General features: G+C 43.7%; 1 protein-coding gene across 3 annotated transcripts in view; it reads left to right on the forward strand.

Annotated features, from left to right (window-relative positions):
- Positions 1 to 26135, forward strand: part of aatkb (apoptosis-associated tyrosine kinase b) — a 456234-nt gene that overhangs the window by 333182 nt on the left and 96917 nt on the right. For 2 of the 3 annotated variants that reach the window (XM_060844816.1, XM_060844815.1), the window contains exons 2-4: positions 98 to 231; positions 11991 to 12026; positions 25076 to 25220. In XM_060844816.1, the coding sequence (XP_060700799.1) occupies positions 103 to 231; positions 11991 to 12026; positions 25076 to 25220 (310 nt within the window). In that variant the 5' untranslated portion in view covers positions 98 to 102. The remainder of the gene's footprint in view (positions 1 to 97; positions 232 to 11990; positions 12027 to 25075; positions 25221 to 26135) is intronic. The other variant, XM_060844817.1, reaches the window with a different exon arrangement.

Consider the following 26135-nt stretch of genomic DNA (forward strand, 5'->3'; position numbering starts at 1 on the left):
AGAAATTCATGGTGCTGTGTGTAAAACTTTTGTGACTCTGGTTAATCTGACAATTTGAGTTGATTAAAATGAGTCCGGTGGGTTTTTATCTTTTCAGATGGGATGCCAATTGGTGAACTCACGTGGTCCTCCTCACTTGCCGTGGTAGCCGTGTCCTTTTCCGGTCTCTTCACCTTTATCTTCCTCATGCTCGCCTGCCTGTGTTGCAAGAAAGGAGACATCGGATTTAAGGTAAGAGCTGCAGAAGGAATTGAGGTAAATTAATTATTGTCTGTGTCTGCTCTATGTTTAACTTCTGTTGTAGCTTCGAACATGGGTTCACTGTGTGGTCCTGAGACTGATTTCAGTAAATTCTGAAATATTGTTACTTGGAACAAAGTGAGTTTGCCTGCCAAAAGAATTTGATGGTGGCTCTAACTGACACATTTAAGCTTGCTACAATACAAGGGATTGAGGATTATTTGCAGCTACAGGTATAACAAAGTGTTTTCAGGTACAGGTAGACCAAGAACTGTTTTCAGATACAGCTACTCTGAGATGTATTTGCAGTTACAGTAGATTGAGGCTGATTACAGATACAAGTATACCAAGAACTGTTTGCAGGTACAGGTATCCTGAGAAGTGTTTGTAGATACAGATATTCCAACAGCAGGTATACCAAGGAGTGTTTGCAGGTACGGGCATACCAAGAAATCTTGCACGTACAGGTGCATCAACGGGTGTTTGCAGGTACAGGTACACCAAGAACTGTTTACAGGTACAGGTAAACTGAGAAGTGTATTCAGGTACAGTCATCAGAGAAGCATTTTCAGGTACAGGTAGACCAAGAACTGTTTGCAGCTCCAGGTGCACCAAGGTATATTTGCAGAGTGAGTTTGTCCCATCTACACCTTCTTATTGGTGTAATGACATCCTGTGAGTTCTCAGTCACAGATTGGTCCCGAGAGAAGAGATGAATTTGAGCTGAGAGAAGGACACAAACAAAGAGAAAAGCATCAAGTGGAAGTCTGGTGTACTTCTTGGTAAGTGACTTTCACCAGCATTAGGACAACAGTGTGAATGTACTGGTTTTTGTTAAATGCTTATACAGAGCATGTATATGGAAGAGGTTACCACAGTATGAGATAACCTTGAAGTAGTAACAGAACGACAAATGGACTTGTGTGTCCTGGTGTCACTTTTAGTATTCTTGTGTTCATATCAGAACTACAGTTGGATAATGAGAATTCGTGAACAAAATCTAGACTATTGAGAATGATGTAATAGTGCAGTATTGTGCTTTATATTCATGCGGAAAGATTTCCCTAGGAGATAAATGTCTGACAAAGATTTGGTTAGATCAACTAACAGCATAGAAATCAGAGAAACTATCTATAACATGGCACAGGCCCAGCTGCCCCCAATACTAATAGCATATTTCATCAGTTGTCAGACAGGCTACAAGATAGAACACTACATCATATACCAAACTCTATTTTATAACAGCATGTCTATTATCGAGCAGTCCATTCAGTATCTCTGTCTGTGTCTGAGCATGCTCATCTTAATTGTTAGATATAATGTTAGCCTAACTTGCAGTTTGAAAATATAGTGGAATTGAGTGGAATTCTCTCTTTATTCTGCATCCCCTCCCACACCAATATTACCCCCATTGTTTTAATGTTTTTTTATTCATTCATGGGATGTGGGCATCTCTGGCTGGACCAGCATTTATTGCCCATCCCTAATTGCCCAGAGGGCACTTAAGAGTTAACCACATTGCTGTGGGTCTGGAGTCACATGTAGGCTAGACCTGGTAAGGACAGCAAATTTCCTTCCCTAAAGGACATTAGTGAACCAGTCGGGACTTACCTGACAATTGGCACTGGCTTCATGAAAGTCTTATCTCCCGATTATTGAATTCAAATTCCAAATTCTCCCTTGGTGGGATTTGAACCCAAGTCCCCAGAACATTATCTGGGTTGCTGAATTAAAAGTGCAGTGAAAACACAGCTTGGCCACCGCCTCCCCTCTGAATCACGGTGTTGATTTAATTGGAGAGCGAAGGCAGACAGATGTAAAACTCACATTGCACCAGATCTGACCATGCATCTGGAGTTCAGGTTAGTTTAAAATTGCATACAATTATTTTCAGAAAATCAGTCAATATTTTGAGGCTAATTTAATTTACAAAAAAACGTTTTTCAGCTCATTGAAAAGATAAAACAATTGTGACTCTGACCCATTAGTTGCCTCGGAAGTCTTTGTTCAGAGGATGGGGAGGTTCCCTTCCTCTGTTGGATGTTTGTGAAGTGAAATCCAGGATCCATGATTGTGGAGGGACACGAGCAATGCTCTCCTCCACCCTGCCATTCTTTACAAATTCCTTGGAATGATTGTAAATGTACATTTCCCTTGTTTGTTTCACCCGAATTAAGAATAAAGAACTTGTTTTTATAATGTTAAAAATCACACAGCACCGGGTTATAGTCCAATAGGTTTAATTGGAAGCACTAGCTTTCGGAACGCTGCTCCTTCATCAGGTGGACAACCGCCTGGACAACCACCTGATGAAGGAGCGTCGCTCCGAAAGCTAGTGTGTTTCCAATTAAATCTGTTGGACTATAACCTGATGCTGTGTGATTTTTAACTTTGTACACCCCAGTCCAACACCAGCATCTCCAAATCTAGATTTTATATAGCTCCTTTTGTGCATCCTGAAGTACCCAAAAGCACTGGGTTGGTGCGGTGGCTCAGTGGTTAGCACTACTGCCTCACAACACCAGGGGTCCCAGGTTCGATTCCAGCCTTTGGCAACCCTCTGTGGGGAGTTTCCATGTTCTCCCTGTGTCTATGAGTGTTTCAGCCAGGTGCTCAGGTTTCCTCCCACAGTCCAAAGATATGCAGATCAGGTGGATTAATGATGAGTAAATGCAGGGATAGGGCAGGTGTATGAGTCTGGGTGGGATACTCTTTGGAAAATCAGCATAGACTTGTTGGGCTGAATGGCCTGTTTCCTCACTGTAGGGATTCTATTGAAGGGTAGTCAGTGTTGCAGTGTAGGAATCATGATTGCTAATTTGAACACAGCATGATTCAACAAGCAGCAATGAGATGATGAGCAGATATACAGTTTTCTCCAATAGTAATGCTGTTTCAGGAATAAGTGTACTCCTGCAATAATTATTGAGAAGTCTTTGCAGTCCAAAGAAGGCAATGTGCTTGTCAAAGCCATTTCATTTTCAAGTGCGGCCGTGAGGAATAATCACCAGCATTGCCTGGGAGTGTGAATTGTCCGGTAGCTTGTACAACCACGAGTAAGCCGAAGCCACCATTCTACTCCAGCTGTCATTGAGTTAAATGTGAGATTTGTTTTACATTTTCTGAAAAATGAAACATATTGTATACAACATAATATTTCAGTAAAATGGAAAAATTAAACTTTTACTGATGTCTTTCTAAATGTACCTTTTGGCAATAGTTGACAGCAATAATGAATTAGATAAAGAACACTTCTTATAAAATCATGTTTTTTGCGCTGTTTGAGTTACTGAGCTGGCAAGTTGCTTGAATTCAATGCTGCATTTTTCTCCCTTTTTTTGTTAATTAACTGCCTGATGCTGCTGCTTTTCCGTTCTGCCGTCGGAGCTCCATGTCCAGTTCATGCGATACCCCCAGGAGCCCGTGGTTTTGTGGCCTGCCTTTCTAATCTCCATGCTTTAAATTTCACAATTTCAGTCGTGATACATCTCTGGAGAGTTCAGTGATTCATTTCCTCAATGGGAGGAAGGTAAACATACAGGAGGTTGGAAGCCAGTTCAGTTAAGCCGTCCTGGCTGACAGGTGTTGAGGTCTTTGTACTTTTAGTCTGAATGAAACATTAAATGTCATGAGATTTGGCGGTTCTCCACCTAACATTTACAAGTTATGTTTAACAGATGTTAACTATGCATTGCCTGGAAGCTGTAAAGGACAGTCAGATCGTTAAACATACCTATTATCATTGAGCCCAGCCATCATCAATATGATAGTCAATATGTTGTCTACATTTTGTTAGTTAGAGTTTAAGAGGGTGTGTCTGTGGTATTTCCATTGTTAGTGGTTGTAAACCTGTCCTGAATAAACCACTCTTGGCAGAGTATATGTTACACGCACTTGTGGATAGGATCGTTGTGATTACACTTAGTAGCTGAAAGTGTCTAGCTCATGAGTAATGACCACTTATATGTGTCAATTATCTGAGGGGTTTGCCAGTCCAGCTGAGGAATTAACACTTCCAAGGAAATGTGTGAGAGGGGACCTGTAAGAATAGGGCACAGGCCAATAAATGCCTTTCTCTCTGGTGGAGAAAGCCACCAACTTGGACAGACACCCAAGCAAAAACATTGACTAACAAATGAGACACTAGGGGGGAAGGGGGGGAAGGGATTAGGGATTTGATCCTGGCTGATTTGTACTTCAATTCGCATTTTCGCCACAATCTTTCTCCATTTTCCGCTCCAATCATAAAGCCTGAAACAAGGGAATGTGTGCAAAAGGAATGAGTCAGACACAGCTTTGGCACAATGGGCAGCCGGGAGTTGACACACCCTTGTGTTGTGTGAAAGAAGAGACCACTGCTGTGCTATCCAGTCATTTCACCAATGACATCAGCACACACGCAACCACACCGTGAAATAATTGGTTGTGAAATCTGCTTGAGCTTCAACTGCATAATTAGATGTTTTCAAGACTTAACTTTGCAAATCTCTTTCCAGTAATTATTATTTTGAGTCAGATCCACAAGTTAGCTGTGCAGTGCTTTTCAAAATGCCTTTACACAGGCCCATTAGTTTACAGCACTGTGGTTGAATCTCAAGACCCTTAATTTAAAGCTATCTTGAGTGTAAAGAATGCTAGCGTTAACTGGAATCTAAATTTGGGTGAACGTTTCAATAAGTAAGTTCAACAAAAAAAAAGGAAACAAGTTTTAGACTTTGAAAGCTGACTGCGTGGGAGTAATAAGCTCACTTTTATTTTATCTCCCGATTCATTCAATAACTGCAAACCTCCACTCTTTCAAGAATAAGGAAAGAGACAAAGTACTTGTACATAGCTTCACTGTTACATACTCATGTGACAGGTACAACCACCTTCCTCCACAGCAGCACAGACTGTCCAACTTGTTGGGTAGCTTTTAAGAGTGAGAATTCAGGGGCATTTTCCCAATAATTACCAGCCACCTAAAAATCCCAGTTGAGGATATTGTAATTACAATTAAAATTATAATCCTGATAATTTCTTACGAACATCTAAGAGGTAGAACACCTCCTGATCAGTGTTTTAAATTTGCATAGTTTTGTGAATTTCTTTTTTTTTAAATTTTATCAAATAATCAGTATTTTAAAACTGTTCCTTTATGAGAAGTAAGGTCATGTAATTGAATTTTCACACTTGTTTTCTGATAGATTTAGTACACAACACACATTTTGACACCTACTAAAGGTTTGTACAATTAAATTCCATCATCTACTGCCTTTTGGGACATGAAACCATTTATTCTCCATCCATCAGTAGCTGCTCATGTTCCATCCCACCAAAACAGCCAGGGCAAGGTCCAAGCTGTCAGTGACTCCACTGAGTCAAACAGTATAGAAAGAGGCCATTCAGCCCATCATACCTGTGCCAGCTCTTTATAGGAGCCTTCCAATTAGTCTCACTTGCCAGTTCTTTCACTTGAGAAATTGTCCTAACACAAATATTTACCCTGTCCCTTTTTGATGGCCAAGATTATGTGCTCCAGACAGTTTCTTTGCTGATGGAGCAATTGAAATAGTTTTAGCATAGCAACATGTTTTAGTCCACCTTTTGGAAAGGAGTCATTTTCTTCATTGAAAATTTTCACTTGAGGGAGTTGAAGTTTGCAGAAGCAGAACTCAAGGAGTTGAGAATAAAACAGTCTGTAGTGACATCTTTTAAAGGTTCTTCACTCCAGGAGTGCAAAGGTCCTTTGTGAATGACTTGCCACCTGAGCAATAAAGAACATTGTTTCTCCAAAGGAGATGTTCTGCACTTTCAACAAACCCTTTGAAATGTCTGTGTAGGAAACAACATCCAATAACAGCCTTGGCAAGGCTATGTCAAGTGACTCTTGAGAATTCATTTCTCGGCCATCGTTCAAGGACAGATTCACAATGCAACAAAAGACAACAAGCACCTTACTAGTTGCTTTGTTGAGCTGATGTGATTTTTCAAAGTTTCATTCTCAGGCAATGGGCAAGGTCTAGGTTTATCATCCATCTAATTTTACCTGCGTAAAGGTCATGGCAAACATTCTTCTTGAAGGAGGTCAGTCCACAAAGTTGAGGGACACCCACAGTGCGGCTAGACAGAGAGCTTTCAGAATTGGATCCAGAGCAATGAAGGAATGGCAGTATTGTTCCTCGGTGTAGGTATATGACTTAGCAGGGAAACCTGAAGGAGATGCACTAACTGCCTTTATCTCCCAGCTGCTGGAAGCCGTGAGGTTTTAAAGATCTCCCACTGAATCCTAATTTACGGCATTATTGCTTCAATTCTCCTTTATTTTGCAAGAATTCTAGACTACATTCACGTGATTCAACTGTGTGCAAGTTGAACCACAACCTATTGTTGAAAAGGAATTCTAGTCTCTGAAGTAAAAGCCGAATGTAATGGAATTGTCTAGCAGATCCAGTAATATCTGAATGGAAGGTAGGCTAACTTAATTAAATGTAATCTTTCATGAGATCTGGCACTGTGCCATCTTTCTCTCGCTCAGATGCTGATTCAACTCAGTGTGCATTTCTAACTCATTTCTGTCAAAGTTCAGCTTCTCAGCTCTCCATACAAAACCAGTCAGTCATCTGCATCTATCATCTTCATAGATGCTTTGTCATGGCTTCAGCTTCATCAGATCTCTCTTGGTAGGAATAAGAGATAGGATATGTTCATGTGTCTCATTTGTAGCTGGTTAGGAATTATATGACACTGACAGGAAGTCCAATACTTTTGGTGCAACTGTCAATTTTCCGCACAGACCTGTACCGATATATTGAGTGGATAATATTCCTATTTATTGTTTGGATTTTAAACTGTTGGGTTAGGTTTACAGGATAGACATGATGATGGCAGTATAAAATGTGAGAACACCAAAAATGCAAGAGCTTTTCAAAGAATTGATTTGAGGAATTATGAGAAATGTGAGGGAGACACTGGAAGGAGAGAGAGTGAAGGCTATTTGAAGCTTATTTAGAATTCTCTGATTGATCATTGTCACTCCATACTTTCTGCTTTTTGCTCCTTTCATTTTGCATTCTCTCATTTATTCCTGTAGCACGTTTCTTTTATGCTTTTGCATTTTGCACTTTCTACTTTGAACAAGGCTATTGCTATCAACATAACACACCAACATTCAACTTTATTCGACTGGATCCTCCCCAACACATCCTCCTCAGCCCCACACATGACACCACCTCATACCCCTCCACAAATGCCCAGTCCCACCATTACATGCCCATGACCTCCCCACACACACACGTACGCCCACTACACACACGCCCACTACACCACACACACACACACACACACACACACACACACACACACACACAACCAACTCCCCCACACAGACAGACAAACACATACACCTCACAGACACATCAATTCCACCAAACTCCCCATAAATATGCCCCCTACACACACACATACCTATCGATACCCACCCCCACAAACGTCCCCACACACATACCTATCGACACCCATCCCCATTCACATCCCAACACAAACACACGTATCAACACCCACCCTCATACACATCCCCACAAACACCTATCGAAACCCACTCCCACACAAATACACACGCAAACACCTCCCGCACTCTCCACACAAATACACACCCACACACCTCCCCCCACCCCCAAACAAATACACACCCACACACCTCCCCCTCACCCATCTTCACACAAATACACACCCACACACCTCCCCCACCCCCCACACAAATACACACCCACCCACCTCCCCCATATCCCCCACACAAATACACATCTACACACCTCTCCATCCCCATCACAAATACACACCTATACATCTCTCCCAACCCCCTCACAAATACACACCCACGCACTTCCCCCATCCCCCACACAAATACACACCCACACACCTCCCCTACCCCCTCACAAATACACATCCACAAACCTCCCCCACCCACTCACAAATACACACCCACACACCTCCCCCACTTCCCCCTCATGAATATACACAGGCACACATTCCCGTCACCCCCCCTCACAAATACACACCCACACACCTCCCCAACACCCCCACACAAATGCAAATCCACACACCTCCCCACCCATCACAAATACACCCCACACACCCCCATCCCCCTCACAAATACACACCCACACACCTCTCCCATCCCCCTCACAAATACATACCCACACACCTCCCCAACCCCCCCCCCACACAAATACACATGCACACACCTCCCTACACCCCCTCACAAATACACCCCCACACACATCCATCCCCATCACAAATACACACCCACACACCACCCCCACCCCCTCACAAATACACACCCACACATCTCCCTCACACCCCCTCACAAATACACACCCACACACCTCCCCCACCCCCTTACAAGTACACACCCACACACCACCCCCACTCCCTTACAAATACACACCCACACATCTCCCTCACACCCCCTCACAAATACACACCCACACACCTCCCCCACCCCCTTACAAATACACACCCACACATCTCCCTCACACCCCCTCACAAATACACACCCACACACCTCTCCCATCCCCTCACAAATACATACCCACACACCTCCCCAACCCCCCCCACACACAAATACACATGCACACACCTCCCTACACCCCCTCACAAATACACCCCCACACACATTCATCCCCATCACAAATACACACCCACACACCACCCCCACTCCCTTACAAATACACACCCACACATCTCCCTCACACCCCCTCACAAATACACACCCACACACCTCCCCCACCCCCTTACAAATACACACCCACACACCTCCCCCACCCCCTTACAAATACACACCCACAGATCTCCCTCACACCCCCTCACAAATACACACCCACACACCTCCCCCACCCCCTTACAAATACACACCCACACATCTCCCTCACACCCCCTCACAAATACACACCCACACACCTCCCCCACCCCCTTACAAATACACACCCACACATCTCCCTCACACCCCCTCACAAATACACACCCACACACCTCCCCCACCCCCTTACAAATACACACCCACAGATCTCCCTCACACCCCCTCACAAATACACACCCACACATCTCCCTCACACCCCCTCACAAATACACACCCACACACCTCCCCCACCCCCTTACAAATACACACCCACACATCTCCCTCACACCCCCTCACAAATACACACCCACACATCTCCCTCACACCCCCTCCCAAATACACACCCACACACCTCTCCCACCCCCTCACAAATACAACCCACACACATCTCCCCCACACCCCCTCACAAATACACACCCACACATCTCCCTCACACCCCCTCATAAATACACACCCACACACCTCCCCCACCTCCAGCCCACACAAATACGCCCCCACACACCACCCCCACCACCCTCTCACATATACACCTCCCCCAACATCCCCTCACAAGTGCATCCCCCACACCAGCCCCTCCCTTCCCCCAGACACTGCAGCCAGTTTGCAGAATCCTGCTTCCAGAGGTGAAATTTGCTCCTCTCCCTGGCGATAGTGTGATACTGCTGATTTGCTGTTGGAACATCCTCCTGTTGGCCCTGATGTACCCTTTGCCAGTCTCGAATGAAATGCAATCAATGCCCTGTGATTGTCTACTGCCTCCAAGGGCAGTGCCGCCTGCAAACTATTGAAGAGAATGGGGGGGGGGTCTGAGAGTGGCATGCAAGGAGGGGCAACATGAGCCCAGCATCTTCTCCATGGTGGTCACTCACTCACATCCACCTCCCCCTTATTCCCAATGCTTGCTGTCTGCATTTACAACTACTTAAAAAAACAAAGCACCAGAGCACTGGGAGTAAAGGACACTAGAACCCAGTGCTGCTCTGGTATTTGGAATGAGGAGCAAGTCCACTCAATTAGCTGAAGTCATTTGGCATTATGACAAAGGTAAATATGCAAAGAATAGGAAAGTGGTGTTTGAATCATTCAAAAATGTATTAAAATATATAAACACTCTAAAAACTGATTCACTAGTTCTCTCTCAGCCACACTATGATGTTTTGGACTGGCTACAGATAGATTTCTTTTCCCACCACCCCATGTGCCCATCACCTGGGCAAACAAAGCTCAGAACCCTCGCCTACCCAGTGGTGGACAAAACTGTCCCGGTATTGAGTGAACCCTCCGGCCATCCTTGCAAAGGCAAGCCTGATAGCAAAAGTCCTGCATTTAAAGTAAAATTGACATTCCTTTCTGTGAGATCACTGTAGTATTTAACACAATCTTATTCTCTGCAAGATAACAAAGATTGTTCTGATCTCCAAGTATCTCGTGGTGTCACAGACTGTGACTCAAAGGCCACATTTCCTGGTTTTACATGACTTTAACATCATCACAACTGAGGCAAAGTGAGCACTCAGCTCATTCTGGTCTTTGACACAGCTTTTTAAGTGGTTCTATCCATTGCTTGTTTTAAATGTAAGTGTGTAATTCTTTTTCCTTGTAAGCTATATATTCATCACCCTCCTGAAAGCCAGTATCAAATCTGCTCCCACTACCCTTTTTACCCTCCTTGTATGCCACTCTCAGACCCCCCTCCCATTCTCTTCAATAGTTTGCAGGCGGCACTGCCCTTAGAGGGAGCAGACAATCACAGGACATTGACTGCATTTCATATCATAATCTATAGAGTCACAAATCAAATTTCCTCCTGGTCCTTTTGACCCCATGTTTCATCTGTCTTCCCAGTTGCTCTTTTTTATTGATTCATGGGATGAGGGCCATTTTTTGTTACCCATCCCTAATTGCCCAGAGGGCAGTTAATTGTCAACCACATTGCTGTGGGTCTGGAGTCACATGTAGGCCAGACCAGGTAAGGATGACAGTTTCCTTCCCTCACAGATTAGTGAGCCAGATGGGATCTTCCTGGCAATTGAGTCATCATTTGACTCTTAATTCCATATTTTAATTGAATTCAAACTCCCCAATCAGCTGTAGCAGGATTTGAACCCAGATCCCCAGAACATTACCTGGGTCTCTGGGTTAACAGTCTAGTGATGATACCAATAGGCTATCACCTCCCACTAAAGCCTCGACTTAGTGGAATGGGTTTCTCCCTCTCTGCTCTATCAAAGTCCCTCACAATTTTGAACAACTCTGTTAATTCTCCCCTCGGCCTTCGCTGCTGTCAGGAGAACAATCCCCCATTCTCTGTGGTCACCATGTAAGGGTAATCCCACGTCTCTGGCACCATTCCTCTGCAGCCTTTCCAGGTCCTGGAAATATTGGTTTTAAAATGTGAAGCCCAGAATTGGGTTGCAGTACCTATGCTGAGGACTGAACATCCAAGAAAGATAGCCTTCGTCCAAATTTGGCTTTGGATTTGGGAACGAGCATCATCCTTGAGGTAATGCTAGGTCCTAATACTCCATCAATCTTGGTTTGACCATGGGACAGGCACAAATTTAAGTACCATAAGCTAATTTAGTTGTAAGTCAACCCAGCCAGAATGTACTAGTATGTATTGCTTCAGAATATACTACACATTGCAAATACAGTGCCAGGGCACTTCATCAAAGAAATCTTCACCAGCAATCTCCAGTCTCTTCACGTTTTTACATCACCCAGATTAGAATTTGCACCCGTGCATGAATTTGCAGATGTTTGAAAGGTTCACCTTTTTATTCCATGCCAATTAATGGTTGAGACTCATTTATCTTCAAAATCAATTCATTGTCTGCCTCAAAATTTCATCTCTACATCTTCATTTCCACAGGAGCCGATTTCTGCAGTCAAACATTTCAGCCAAAAGGTAGGAAAGCTCGGAACGTGTACCATGGCAAAGATCAAAGTCACCCGGTCGCTAGGTGTATCCTGCTAGGGGTGTGTGTGTGTGTGTGTGTGTGTGTGTGTGTGTGTGTGTGTGTGTGTGTGTGTGTGTGTGTGTGTGTGTGGTCTGCAGGAGTCTAAGATTGACCACATAAAACCTAATTGTGTAATGGGGACATTTAAATGTTCAATACCCACAATTGCTGTGAGACATACAAGTGGGTTAGGACGTACCTGTAGAATGTTATGTTTTGCTTCAGTTCAATTCTGCCCCTCAGCTTTTCTCCACCGTATTCAAAGTAGAAGAAAATCTGTAATTTAGCAACATTTTAGGGACTGGTACGTGCTGTTCTATGTTTGCAGCTGCCCAATGTTCGAGATGGTTATTGTATATACGATAAAAATAAACTCCTTGGAAAGTCAAACTCCCTCTCAGTATTCAAAGCAGCAGGGAAATCACTCTTCCCCTGGATTTTGAGCCGGGTCAGCATTTAGAACCAAGAGAGTGATTTTGGAGTTTGCGAGACTCCTTTGAGGGTCATTATCATTCCATCAACCTGACATTCTTCAGTGAAGATGGGGCAAGGTTACATTGAATTGAGTCAATGGCCTTTGGAAATTTGAAGAGAAGGCATTATAATCTACTAAATTAACTTTGTAACCATTATGATTTGCTGCTCATTTTCACTGGTTGGTAATTTCCAGTTATGGGAGCCAGTGGTTTCACTCAGTTCCAATTTGAATAAGGATGTGGAAATGGAATTGGAGGTGCTGTGCTTGACAGTGAAGCTGAGACTATCACCCTCACTTCACTTGGAAACCTCAGCATCAACAATCCTCCGATCGCAGCTGGTTTTAGAGCATGGACTGAGAGCCTTGAGCTTTCTTGGATCTAGCAATGAATTCGGTCCAAGTTCTCACATCTTCCCTGACATTGGTCTCAGGAAGTTAGCCGGAACTTTGTGAGTGTTGGTACAATTCCTCCCTTTTAGTTTTCTGGAGCTTCCACCTGCCCATCTCCCTTGAGGAAGAAACTTCTGATTTCTCAGGGCCATTTACCTAACAAATTAGTGAATAATTAGTGAAATAACTCCACAGAAGCTGATATCCCGTCACCAAGTCACCCTTTATTTACAAACGCATAGTACTTCACACAGATCCAACTCCCTCAGAATGAACAAACCTCTGACACCCCTGTTTATATCTGTCAGTCAGGGCTCCCTGATTGGGGTTCCCTGGTCCAATCAGGGAACTCATGCTGTGTGAGGTGCACCTGACTGACCTCATGCAATCACTTAGCTGCTTAGTATCTTGGCTACAATTCAATAAACTATAAACATACAGGTCACATGCAGAGGGCTCTTGTGGTTCAGTGGTAGTCTCTCTACCTCTGAACTATGAGGCCTGGGGTTAAAATCTCACCTGCTCCCTGAGCAGGTTGATTCGGAAAATATCTAAAGGTGGCATGATATCAGGTCCATAAGACTATAAGACATAGGAGTGGAAGTAAGGCCATTCGGCCCATCGAGTCCCCTCCGCCATTCAATCATGGCTGATGTGCATTTCAACTCCACTTACCCGCACTCTGCCCGTAGCCCTTAATTCCTCGTGACATCAAGAATCTACCAATCTCTGCCTTGAAGACATTTAGCGTCCCGGCCTCCACTGCACTGTGCGGCAATGAATTCCACAGGCCCACCACTCTCTGGCTGAGGAAATGTCTCCGCATTTCTGTTCTGAATTGACCCCCTCTAATTCTAAGGCTGTGTCCACGGGTCCTAGTCTCCTCGCCTAATGGAAAAAATGTCCTAGCGTCCACCTTTTCCAAGCCATGTATTATCTTGTAAGTTTCTATTAAGTCTCCCCTTAATCTTCTAACTCCAATAAATACAATCCCAGGATCCTCAGCTGTTCCTCATATGTTAGACCAACCATTCCAGGGTCATTGGAGAGAAGGACTGGGGTGTGGGACTAAACTGGGCAACCCTTCCAAAGAGCCATCACAAGCACACCAGGCTGAATGGTCTCAGTCTGAGCTTCAAGATTTTATAAATGGCGAAGAGTAACAATAGAAAGGTTTCCTATTGAATCATTTGTACACATGCTGGCAACAGTTAGAATATGTAGCAGTGGTCAAGTTTGCTAAACACCCCAAATCAGTTCCATCTTTAGAGAAGAAAACTTCAGAATGAAATATGATTTTTGTTCCTTTATGAACAGAGTTAACATTTTATAATCTTTGTTTGTTGTCATAAATCAAATTTGATCACAGTAATCAGATTGCAGACTTTGTGAGCCTGTTTTTGCTGAACACTTAATATTCCGAGCTTGTGCACACATGTGCTGGAGAGTGACTTAATCCGGAATAATCATATAATGTAATAAATAACATGCTACCTGAACCCAGGAAAATAATGTTTAAATGCAGTCAGAACGTTTAGCAATGCACTGCTGAAAACCAATGCCTCAATGCAAAGACACATCATTATCTGCCATGTACTTCCCTACTTTCACCACAGATAGTTGTAGTGATGGCAACATGGTGTGGTATTTCCTGATGGTAACAAAAAGCAGTTCAGCACATAGTTCACTCACCCACTGACGCCTCAGGGTTCTTGGTGAAGGTTACATCCACTGATCAACGGAATTGCTTGGAAATATTTCAGCTATCCCATATTTCCAAAAATTGATACTGTACGATGGGTCTAAGTGCTTGAAACGTCACTGTAAATTCTGAAGGCTTGGGATGGTGTGAGAAAGCATCAAGGATATTGTTCTCTAATATAAGCCTTGAAAACGTACATTTGAAATCAGCCTTGGGCCAGGTGGCACAGTGGTTAGCACTACTGCCTCACAGCGCCAGAGATCCGGGTTCATTTCCCACCTCAGGCGACTGACTGTGTGGAGTTTGCACATACTCCCCGTGTCTGTGTGGGTTTCCTCTGGGTGCTCCGGTTTCCTCCCACAGTCCAAAGATGTGCAGATCAGGTGAATTGGCCATGCTAAATTGCCCATAGTGTTAGGTAAGGGGTAAATGTAGGGGTATGGGTGGGTTGCGCTTCAGCGGGTCGGTGTGGACTTGTTGGGCCGAAGGGCCTGTTTCCACACTGTAAGTAATCTAATATATAATCTAGGTATTTGCACTAATGCCTTCAAAGATTCTGGTCAATGGTCAGACAAATTAATCTTTTCATTAATCAATGTTAATATCACGTGTGTGTAAAAGGAGATTAACATTCTGTTTATGAAAGGGAACTGCGATGTGATTGCTGATGCAGCAAAACACATGCAGAAAGAAACATTGGACTGTTCAGGTGGTGTGGAAATAGCTAACAGTGAATCTGATGGTGATCTCAGCATCTTCATAAATTCAACAGGACCAACTACACTGCAAGTATCAACACGTCAAAAATAATGTTGAACTGCACAGCCCTATCCCACAATTGAGTAGAGGAGCTGGGAGGTCATGCCGTGACTGTACAGGACATTGGTGTGGCAACTTTTAAGTCTGGTCACCTTATATGGGAAGGATGTTGTGACATTTGAGAGGGTGTAGATGTTTCCAGGACTGTACATGGATTTGGAAAGGCAAGGACCGATTAGGGATAGACAATATTGATTGAGTTTTTTGAAGAAGTAACAAAGAGGATTGATAGGGGCAGAGTAGTAGACATGATCTGTATGGACTTTAGTAGGGCATTCGACAAGGTTCCCATGGGAGACTGGTTAGCAAGGTTAGATCTCATGAGAAAGTGAGGACTGCAGATGCTGGAGATCAGAGCTGAAAATGTGTTGCTTGAAAAGCGCAGCAGGTCAGGCAGCATCCAAGGAACAGGGGATTCGACGTTTCGGGCATAAGCCCTTCTTCAGTATTCTAAAAGTTGCCACACCAATGTCCTGTACAGTCACGACATGACCTCCCAGCTCCTCTACTCAATTGTGGGATCTGACTGTGCAGTTCAACATTATTTTTGACATGTTAATATCTGCTGTGTAGTTGGTCTTGTTGAATTTATGAAGATGCTTAAATCTCATGGAATACTGGGAGAACTAGCCATTTGAATACAGAACTGGCTCAAAGGTAGAAGACAGATAGTGGTGGTGGAGGGTTGTTTTTCAGACTGGAGGCCTGTGACCAGTTGGAATCACACAAGGATCAGTGCTGGGTCCCCTAGTTTCTATCATTTATATAACATAACACCAAATACAAAGTGCTGCATTTTGGGAAAGCAAATCTTAACAGAAATTATACACTCAATGGTAAGGTCCTAGGGAGTGTTGCTGAACAAAGGGACCATGGAGTGCAGGTTCATAGCACCTTGAAAGTAGAGTTGCAGGTAGATAGGATAGTAAAGTGAAGACGATTGGTATGCTTTCCTTTATTGGTCAGAGTATTGAGTACAGGAGTTGGGAGGTCATGTTGCAGCTGTACAGGACATTGATTAGGCCACTGTTGGAATATTGCATGCAATTCTGGTCTCCTTCCTATTGGAAGGATGTTGTGAAACTTGAAAGGGTTCAGAGAAGATTTACAAGGATGTTGCCAGGGTTGGAGGAATTGAGCTATAGGAATAAGTTGAATAGACTGGGTCTTTTTTCCAGAACTAGAGGGCATAAGTTTAGGGTGAGAAGGAAAAGATATAAAAAGGGACCTAAGTGGCAACTTTTTTATGCAGAGGGTGGTGCGTGTATGGAATGAGCTGCCAGAGAAAGTGGCGAAGGCTGGTACAATTGTAACATTTAAAAGGCATCTGGATGGGTATATGAATAGGAAGGGTTTAGAGGGATATGGACCAAATGCTGGTAAATGGGACCAGGTCAGATTGGGATGTCTGTTTTGTACAGACGGGTTGGACTGAAGGGTCTGTTTCCATGCTGTATGACTCTATGACTCTACAACTATAAAACCATACATTTGTCAAGATGATATATCTCACAGTGGTGTAGAGGTAGAAATTAATTCCAGCAGGAATGTAAACTACGCTGAACAGCTGCCAAATATTTCCACAGTTTTCTTGTATCAACAGAAGTCATTCTGCAATAATACAATGCCGAGAGTCAGAATAGATAACAACATGGACTGAGATCAGTGGTTCTCAGATTTCAATGTTGCTCCAGTCACTGCTGTTTCTGCTGAATCCTACATTTATTCTGGGAAAGATAAAGCCAGTCAGTGGAACAATCTGTTCTTTAAGTGACCAACAGACAAAGAATAATGGAAATGAGAAACATCCCTAAAAAGGCTAAAATCGCTAGATTATTAAGGGATGAGTCTCGAATGATATGAGGGACAGCAGGTAGATGGAGTGGGGATCGGGATCAATTGTATGGCAAACAGTGCTTTAATTGTCTGCTCCTTTTCCTAAGCTTTTGTGTCACCCAACAACAAAATGAATGAATTGTCAAAATCTCTCCAGCTTTCCCCTCTCTGCCACCACTTTATCCTTCTCACTGTCTTCACCTTAACCCTTCTGTCATTGGGGGGCGTTTTCAATATCCACCCAGGGCTTTGAGCATGGCGAGGGGAATTAATTTGTGGGAGCCAAACGTTCTGTTTCCAAACGTTGTTTCAAACTATTGATGTTTGCTCATTTGGGTTGGCCTCCCTAGTCTTCAGAGGCTGTATCAGTTAGGATTATATTCACTGGAAGTTAGAAGAATGAAGGGAGAATCACATAGAAAGTTTGAAGACTATAAAAGGACTAGACAGTGTAAACACAGAAAAGATGTTCCTGATGAGCAGGAAGGGGCTTCAGAACCAGGAGTCACAGTCTAAGGACATCAGGTAAACTGACGAGGAGGCATTTAGAACATAGAACATAGAACAATTTCTACACCCAGAGAGTGGGGAGCCTGTGGAATTCTCTGCCACAGAAAATGGTTGAGGTCAAAACATTGAATGTTTTCCAGAATGAGTTAGATATCTTTCTTGGAGCGAAAGGGATCAAGTGGATACAGGAAGAAAATGGGGTATGGCATTATGACGGAGGATCAGCCAGGATCGTATTGAATGGTGGGACAGATTCAAAGGGCTGAAGGGCCTATATCTGTTCTATTATCTGTGTTTCTGTTTCATGGTTAGGAACCTGTTTTGCATTTATTAGTATGCCATAATTAATCATTAATACCGAACCTGCTGAAATTACATGTACTCTGCTGGAAATGAGAACAATGTCCGTTCACAACCTGACCGTGTATGTACATATTGGCGGTGTGCACGTTCCCTCCAGGCTCTGCTGTGTAAGATGATAATCCACGACATGGCTCCTTCAGAAACAGGCTGTTTTGTTGCACTAAGCGGGTAAAAGCTGTGAACATTCAGCAGCTCATTGGGAAACACACCCAGCGGTGGGTCAGGCTGCATGCAATTCAATGCTTACAGAACAAGGACCCACTAGCCTGCCCAATGGATACAGCCACACTGGCTATCTGTAACCAGCCTGAACAGAGTAGAGACAGGCATACCTTAACTAAAATAGGGAGGTGTGACCTGACGGAAAGAGGGATGGTTAAAGCAATAGGAGGAACGGAGATAATTGAAAGGTGGGAGCTGGATATCAAGAGCGCAAAATAACATGAAGCTCAATAGATTATTCAGCTTCTTCTGGCACTGTGCCCATTTAGTTTCTGGTTGCCATGGGCATGGCCATCTCCATCCCGGCCGTCTCAGTGACTTGGGGCAGCCCCTTGTTTGCCATCCCTGGGAAACAGCACAATTCCTGTTATGAGGCTGGCCTGTGCTAGGACGTCCAGGGAGATGGTGATAAAACAGGAGGTGTTTTTTTGACGTGTGCCTGATGTCTCCAGGGGTGTGTGGGTGGATGGGTGGGCAGGTAGGGGTGCAGGTGAGTGGAGGTTGAGAACTACCCCCTGACTTGCAAAGAGTGGGATGCTAACCAGGGGTGCCTATTCAAGATGGCGGCTGTAAATCAGAGCCTAGAAGGTTTCGGTGGCCTTCAAAGCCTCCTGCCCAACCACCATTTTACCCACACATGAATATTAATGAACTGAAACAAAGATAACTGCGCAGGAAAACCCACCCAGCTCTCAAGTGGAAATCCCTCCACATAGAAATGAAATTTCTCTCTCTCTCTCTCTCTCTCTTTGTTTTTCTTCACATCGTTCTTTCTCTCTCTGCTTTTCCACTCTCCTCTCCCTCTAACCTTTCAGTTCTTTTGCCACCCATAAATGCCTACTCAAAACCCACTATCCTTGTGGTCTCCTGTCCGCCCCTCCTCCCCCCCTCCCCCACCCACTCCACCCCACCTTCCCAACACTGCTTATGTTTGCTCCTTAAATTCCTATTTGTGAAGTGCTCTGGTTTATTTTTAAGACGTTAGAGGCACCATATAATTGTGAGGTGTTGTTGTATTATTAAAACCTATTGCACAATCCCTGGTGCACCGCATAACCAAAAATAATTAAATCTTGAGCAATCACCAGAATAGCCCCATCAGTAAACATAAAAATACAGGTATGAAACGATTCCTCGGTTTTGTGCCTATTTAGTTCCTAGAAATTGAATTTTTATGATCCAAATGGGAGATTAATTTAACGATATAGAATCAAATATACATTAGTGGGTCAGTGTATGGCTTTTGTGCAAATTATTCAGTCTTTGAATTAACCTTGCAATCTAATAATTTGGAATATTAAGAGTCAAGCTCAAAGCTATTCAAATAATTAATGGAGAAAAAAAAGTTACAAGTTATAAAGACCTTTCTGTCATTATGTAAATTAGCTGGAGGCCACCTCACAAGCAGGAATAATGTCAAGAAATACTTACCATGATTAGGATTCTTGTGGAGGATTTTGGAATTTTAGACAAAGTATGAACTCAGTTGACATGCACTGATTGCAATCGCTGACGTTCACTGCGCTATGACTCTGGGACAGAGAAGTAACTGGTGATTGAAAAGGCCATAAATTCAACCAGAACATTCTGCATGAAAGGAGTGGAACAAAGAGAACATTTGACAATGCATCCATTTTCTTATTCAGAGGAGCTTTACCTCATGAGCCATGGTCAGTGTAACTGCACAAAAAAAGGAATTCATTCCTTACCTCTGCAAAGTTCTGAGGCAGTTAGAGACCAAACTGAAAATCCCACCCGGAAGTTCTTTCGAGGAGCTGGGGCTTTCGTTTTTGTCAGTGTTGACAGAGCCAAAAAGCAGTAACGACGCAGTCAGAAAATAATATGTACCCTGACTGCCATCTCTGAATATACTGAAAGGAATGCTCAAGTGGTTTGGTGTGTCTCTCAGCTGGTACCAGTCTAGATGTTACACTAAAGGGTTGTGCTTAATAAAAGGTAAGGCGATTTGGTCATCTTCTCTTATTATTTTGGGATGTTGCGATACTCTGAATGCAACTGCTAGGAAAGATGTGGTGAAGGTGATTTTGAATAGCAAGGACTTGCCTTGCAGCAACTCTTTTACATTGTTAGAGAAACAAGGTGAATCTCCCTGAGAATTGGTTTGGATTCAAGGAAAAATGTTCCTCTGTAAATGCGGTCAGATGCAATGTGCTAATTCAGTTTTAATTAGGAGCAGCAGCAAGGGTTCCGAGGTACCTGACATTTGATTGCAGGAATTTTCTGATGTTGGACCCTCGTCTTGCTCCAATCTGACAATCCAGAAGTTCCTAGGTAGTTGCATCAGTAGGCGTTATCATGTTTCGGCTGCACTGCTGTCATTTGCTTTTTCAGTTCGATGATTTCATGAGGGCCAAGTCTAGTTTACCGTCACTCAGTCATTGCCACAATCCACCTCATTTCCTTTTTTTCTATTTGTGCCTTTCTTGGAGCCAAAATCTCCTCCTTTGATTCAGTGATCATTTGTTTATGTGCTGGTGTGTAAGAGCAGTGAGAAGTCTCAGTTGCAATGCTGTGCTTCAGAGAAGCCGATGATCGTGAGCGGGAGGTGAGTCTCACTTTCACTTCTCTTGTGGTGCAGTGGTAGTGTCCCCTACCTCTGAGCCAGGAGACCTGGGTTCAATCGCCACCTGCTCTGGAAATGTGTCATAGCATCCCTGCACAGGTTAATTCCGAAATATCTGGACCAATGAGATTGTACCGGGCTCCCTTACAAATGGCCATTGTGCGTGTACCCAAGCAAAAGGGTGGGCCATCACCACCACCTTGAGGGTAATTAGGGATGAGCAACAAATGCTGTCAGTGTGATAATGTCAGGAAATGCTTACCATTATTAAGATTTCTGCAGAGGTCTGTTGGTATTTTAGACACAGATCAAACGCAATTGGAATGCATTGATTGCAATCACAGACTTCCCCTGTGCCACAATTGCATGTGAAACATTTACTCCGTGATTTGTAGCAGTAGGCTTTTTTAAAATTCTCTTGAAGGCTCTGAATAGGAGCAGGGCTTGGATCCAGGGTGTTAGCAGCTCCACAGTAACTTCACCGAGACTGTCGCCCAGCTCCAGAATGGCAGCAGCCACCAGCCGATATCCAAGGCTTCATCCGGGGAGCCCGTCTGCCATGTTTTGAAGTGTAACCCCAGTAGGGTGTTCCCTGGCTGGAGCAGTTCAGCCAAGCAGTGAGGCTGGGTAAGCTCGGGCAGTTTTCTTTGGAGCAAGAAGCTTGATGGGAGGTGGGAGGGTGGTTGATGGGGAGGAACCTGCTAGAGGTCTCTAAGATTATGAGGTGGATAGCACACTGCTGTGTCCCTCAGCTGAAAAATCCAGAGCAAGGGGGCATGCTTTTAAAGTGAGAGGCAGGAGGTTTACGGGAGGATTTGAGGAAACTATCTTCATTAAAATGTCTTCACTAGACTGTGGTGAGGTTGGGAATGCACTGTCTCAGATGCTAGTTGCGACCAGTAACCTCACAGTCTTCAAAACGTATTTGAAATGCAATAATGTTCAAGGCTGTGGCATTGTGTGAGAAAGTGGGAGGAGGATAGGTAGCCATGTGTGTTTGGTAGTACAGACACGATGGGCCAAATGGCCTCTTCTGTTATGTACAGTTTTACAAACAGAGATTTGCAAAATTTTTTTCTCATAAAACATGTCTCAAAAGAAAAGAAAGATTGTCCCTCACATGGGAGGAAATGTTCTGAAGTGATGGATGACAACAATATGATCCTGGTGAAGCGAGATATTGGAATCAATGATACACCAAACAGAGAGGATGGCACAGAGAGAATGAAGAGCCTTTGGAATGTGCCAGTTTTAAGTGAGTTGCAGAAGGGGCAGGAGTAAAATGGATGGCTGTAACCCCAAAAGACAGAGAGAAATAAGTCACAAAAATGTAGCAAAAGTGAGGCAATAGTATTGCATAAATAAAAACTGAAAGAACTGCAGATGCTGTTAATTAGAAACAGAAAGAGAAAATGCTGGAAAAACTCATCAGGTCTGGCAGCATCTGTGGAAAGAAATCAGAGATAACATTTCGTGTCAACTGACCCTTCCTCAGAACTAAAGGGTGACTCAACCCAAAAGCTTAACTGATTTCTCTCCGCAGGTGCTGCCAGACCTGATGAGCTTTTCCAACTATTTCTGTTTCTGTTTTAAGAGTATTGCATGTTGTACAAGGTTCATACATGAATCGCCAGATATTGTTCAAGTTAATTCAATTTTTATCAAGGGGCAATGTTGATAATCCAGGGGTAAGGATGATTTTAATGAGGCTTTTCTAGTATTGCATCGTGTTCAAGATTCACTGACCTTCCACTGGTCTTCAATCTCATTATGATTTATTTTTCAAATTTGACATCCTGAAATAAGTCACTCTACTCAGAGTGTGTGGGATTTACCAGCACACGGTGTGGTTAATGTTAACAGTGTGGATACAGTTAATGAAACTTTGTGCACTTTTAAAACACGCAGCGGGAAATTTAACGCAAGAAAGCAATACCTTCTAGTGAAATGAGTTCACAAATGAGAGAATATAAAAAAAGAAAACTACAATCGTTGGGACATCACCCACGATATTGTGGGCAAATTTCCTCAAAGCCACAGAACTTCCTGAGTGCCTGTAGAGATGAGGGAAATAAGGAGGAACACCTGAGAGGAGAGCGATGAAGTAAATTGAATCAGAATGAATTACAGGACCACACATTTTGCTCAGACTATGTAATAAGTAGTGTGGAGGAGTGACACTAAGCTGGGTAATCAGGACACAAAATAATAGCGGTCATTAACAGCATAACTGCTGAGCTGTCAGATCGACCAGTGACAGATGCACAACTGAAGTGATATCTCACTGTGAACTATTGTCTCTGTTACACATGCACTGACCAAGAGTAAAAATCCAACTGTTTGACTTGTCTTTCAGGCATTAAATGTCTTTGGCTGCTTGCATCAAGCTCTCCCCAGTCAGGTTGTTAAATCTGCTATGAATGGGAGAGGTATGAGAGGAAGTGGTGGCAAAGTCACTGGGCCCAGGGTGATGTTCTGGGGACATTGTTTCAAATCCCACCACAGCTGACGCCAGCCATGCTCAGTGAAATCTGGAGATTGAAAGCTCATCCCTGTGTGATTGTTTTGGGCTGTGGTTGGAATTATTTCCTCACAGTGCCAGGGACCCAGGTTCAATTCCAGCCTCGGATTCTCCCCGTGTCAGTATGGGTTTCTTCCGGGTGCTCCGGTTTCCTCCCACAGTCCAAAGATGTACAGGTTAGGTGGATTGGTCATGCTAAATTGACCCACAGTGTCCAGGGATGTGCAGGCTAGGCAGATTAGCATGGGAAATGGGGAGGGGAGAGAGGGGAGGGAGGGGGTTACAGGGATAGGGAGGGTTGGTGTAGACCCAATGGGTCAAATGGCCTCAACCTACACCATAGGATCCTATGGATAAGGGAAAAATTAGCCAAAAGCATTTGACAAAATATGGCAGGGACTCTGTCATGTCGATTAGGACACCATCTTGAAAAGCTGTAATGGGATTGTTATTAGGATGTCCGGGATTGAGTGCAATAAATGGGCAGGCAGGTGGGATGAGTTTAGAATGGTATTGTGGTCAGCACAGACATCTGTTCCTGTGCTATACTCTTCTATGTTCCATCTTATATTGAAATAGCTCTTAGCCTGAAGTGAGGGGCAATTCCTGCTCGTTAGCTTGACCACCATTTCGTGCTGACCTGACCCATATACAAGAGGGTTTGGAGAGCAGGACCTTCCTTGTTTACTGTTTAGATTGCAGCTGATGGACACATTCGTGGCCCCTGCTAGTTTCACTTTGTTACGAAGTAGATGAAATCTCGTCCATTCTGCCCTTACAGCTCATACCTCAATCTGCAGCTTGTGCAGCTAGAATCATGTAGGCCCGAAGGTTTGGGAAAGGTTGGAGCGTATCAGTATATCAGTACATTGCAGGCCAACTGTTACCTCACTGAATGGCAGAACAGGCTCAGAGGGGCCGAAAGACCTCGTCCTGTTCTTACATTCCAATTTTTAGCACTTTGCTGCATTGATATATAAACTTTCAGTTAGAAAACATCATGATCTTTTCACGCACATATAAATTACATGGACTGATATTTTCTACTTGGCTCTTGAACTTGCGTGGCTCACAAGATATTTTCTCATCTGTAATCAGTACTCCAAAGAAGAGGACTGATTGAACTAGTTGGTATGTTAGTGCTTTCCTACTGATCCTATTGATCATATTAAATGGTGGAGCAGGCCCAAGAGGCTGAATGGCTGAATACTCCTGTTCCTATTCCTTATGTTCTTATGGTCAAATGACAAGTTGCATGTTAGCAGAAGGTGATAACTTGTGTTCAAGCTATAAGGAGATAGATTTCCTATTTAGACTGAAGGAACCAAAGGTTATGGGGAGAAAATGGGAACAAGGCACTGAGTTGGATCATCCTATCTACTTCAGAGCTGATCTCTTTGTCATGATTTTTTCGATTGATGTGAAAACTGCTTCAGAAGGAGACTTTGCTGAGCTCCATGGAGTCTTAACACAAAGTAAAGGTTGACTGGGATTATCTGACAATTCAGAGGGTTTCCAAATCACTCAAAGAATGAAGACAAAATGCTCACTTTGTTCTTGTTTTGTTTGCAGGAGTTTGAGAATAATGAGGGTGAGGATTACACAGGGGAATTCTCACCCCACACCACTTCCTCATCACAGAATGGACCCGAGGTTTACATCCTGCCACTCACAGAGGTATCATTTCCTGTGTCAAACCAGCCAGCTGTAAGACCAGGTAAACAGCCCCACAATTCTCTCTGAATAATGGCTAAGTCAATTACAATGGTCAACTGAGGTTCATTAGGATGATTCGATTCAATAAAAATCTGTGATTAAAAGTCTAATAATGACCATGAAACCATTGCTGATTATCAGAAAAAAACCCATCTGGTTCTCTAATGTCGTTTAGCAAAGGAAATCTACCATCCCTACCTGGTCTGGCCTACTTGTGACTCCAGACCCACAGCAATGTGGTTGACTCTCAACTGCCCTCTGAGCCATTAGGGATGGGCAATGAGTATGGGTCTGGAGTGACATCCATGTTCTGTGAATGAATAAAAACAAATGCTAGTATGGAGGGATTGTTGTATGACAGTTTGGGGCTGGACTCACTGGCTAGGTGATCTCATTGAAATGTATAGGATTCGTAAGTGGCTTTACCAGCTAAATGCTGAGTGGATGTTTCCCTCATGGGAAAGACTAGGACCAGAGGGCGTAGTCTCAGAATAAAGGGGCACACTTATTCAAGGCTGAGTTGAGGAGGAATTTCTTCTCTCAGAGAGTTGTCACTCATTGGAACTCCTTGCCACAGAAAGCTGGGGAAGTGGGGAGGGGGTGCAGAGTTGTCCTGGTATGTTTCAGGCTGAGATAGATAGATCCATGATCCATAAGGAAGTTGAGAATCGCAGGGGAGCAGACAGGAAAGTGGGCATGAGGATTGTCAATTCAGACATGATCCTAGTGAATGGTGGAACAGGCTCAAGGGGCTGAATGGCTTACTCCTGTTTTTTTATGATCTTTTAGTTGTACTCATCTCAGATTGATCTCTTTCCTCACTATCTCCCTGGGTCCCACCTTCCCCCACCCCCCACCTTACTAGTTTAAATCCTCCCAAGCAGTTCTAGCAAATTTCCCTGCCAATATATGAGTC

This window comes from Hemiscyllium ocellatum, chromosome 25, assembly GCF_020745735.1.
Source record: "Hemiscyllium ocellatum isolate sHemOce1 chromosome 25, sHemOce1.pat.X.cur, whole genome shotgun sequence".
In the NCBI taxonomy this organism is placed as follows: domain Eukaryota; kingdom Metazoa; phylum Chordata; class Chondrichthyes; order Orectolobiformes; family Hemiscylliidae; genus Hemiscyllium; species Hemiscyllium ocellatum.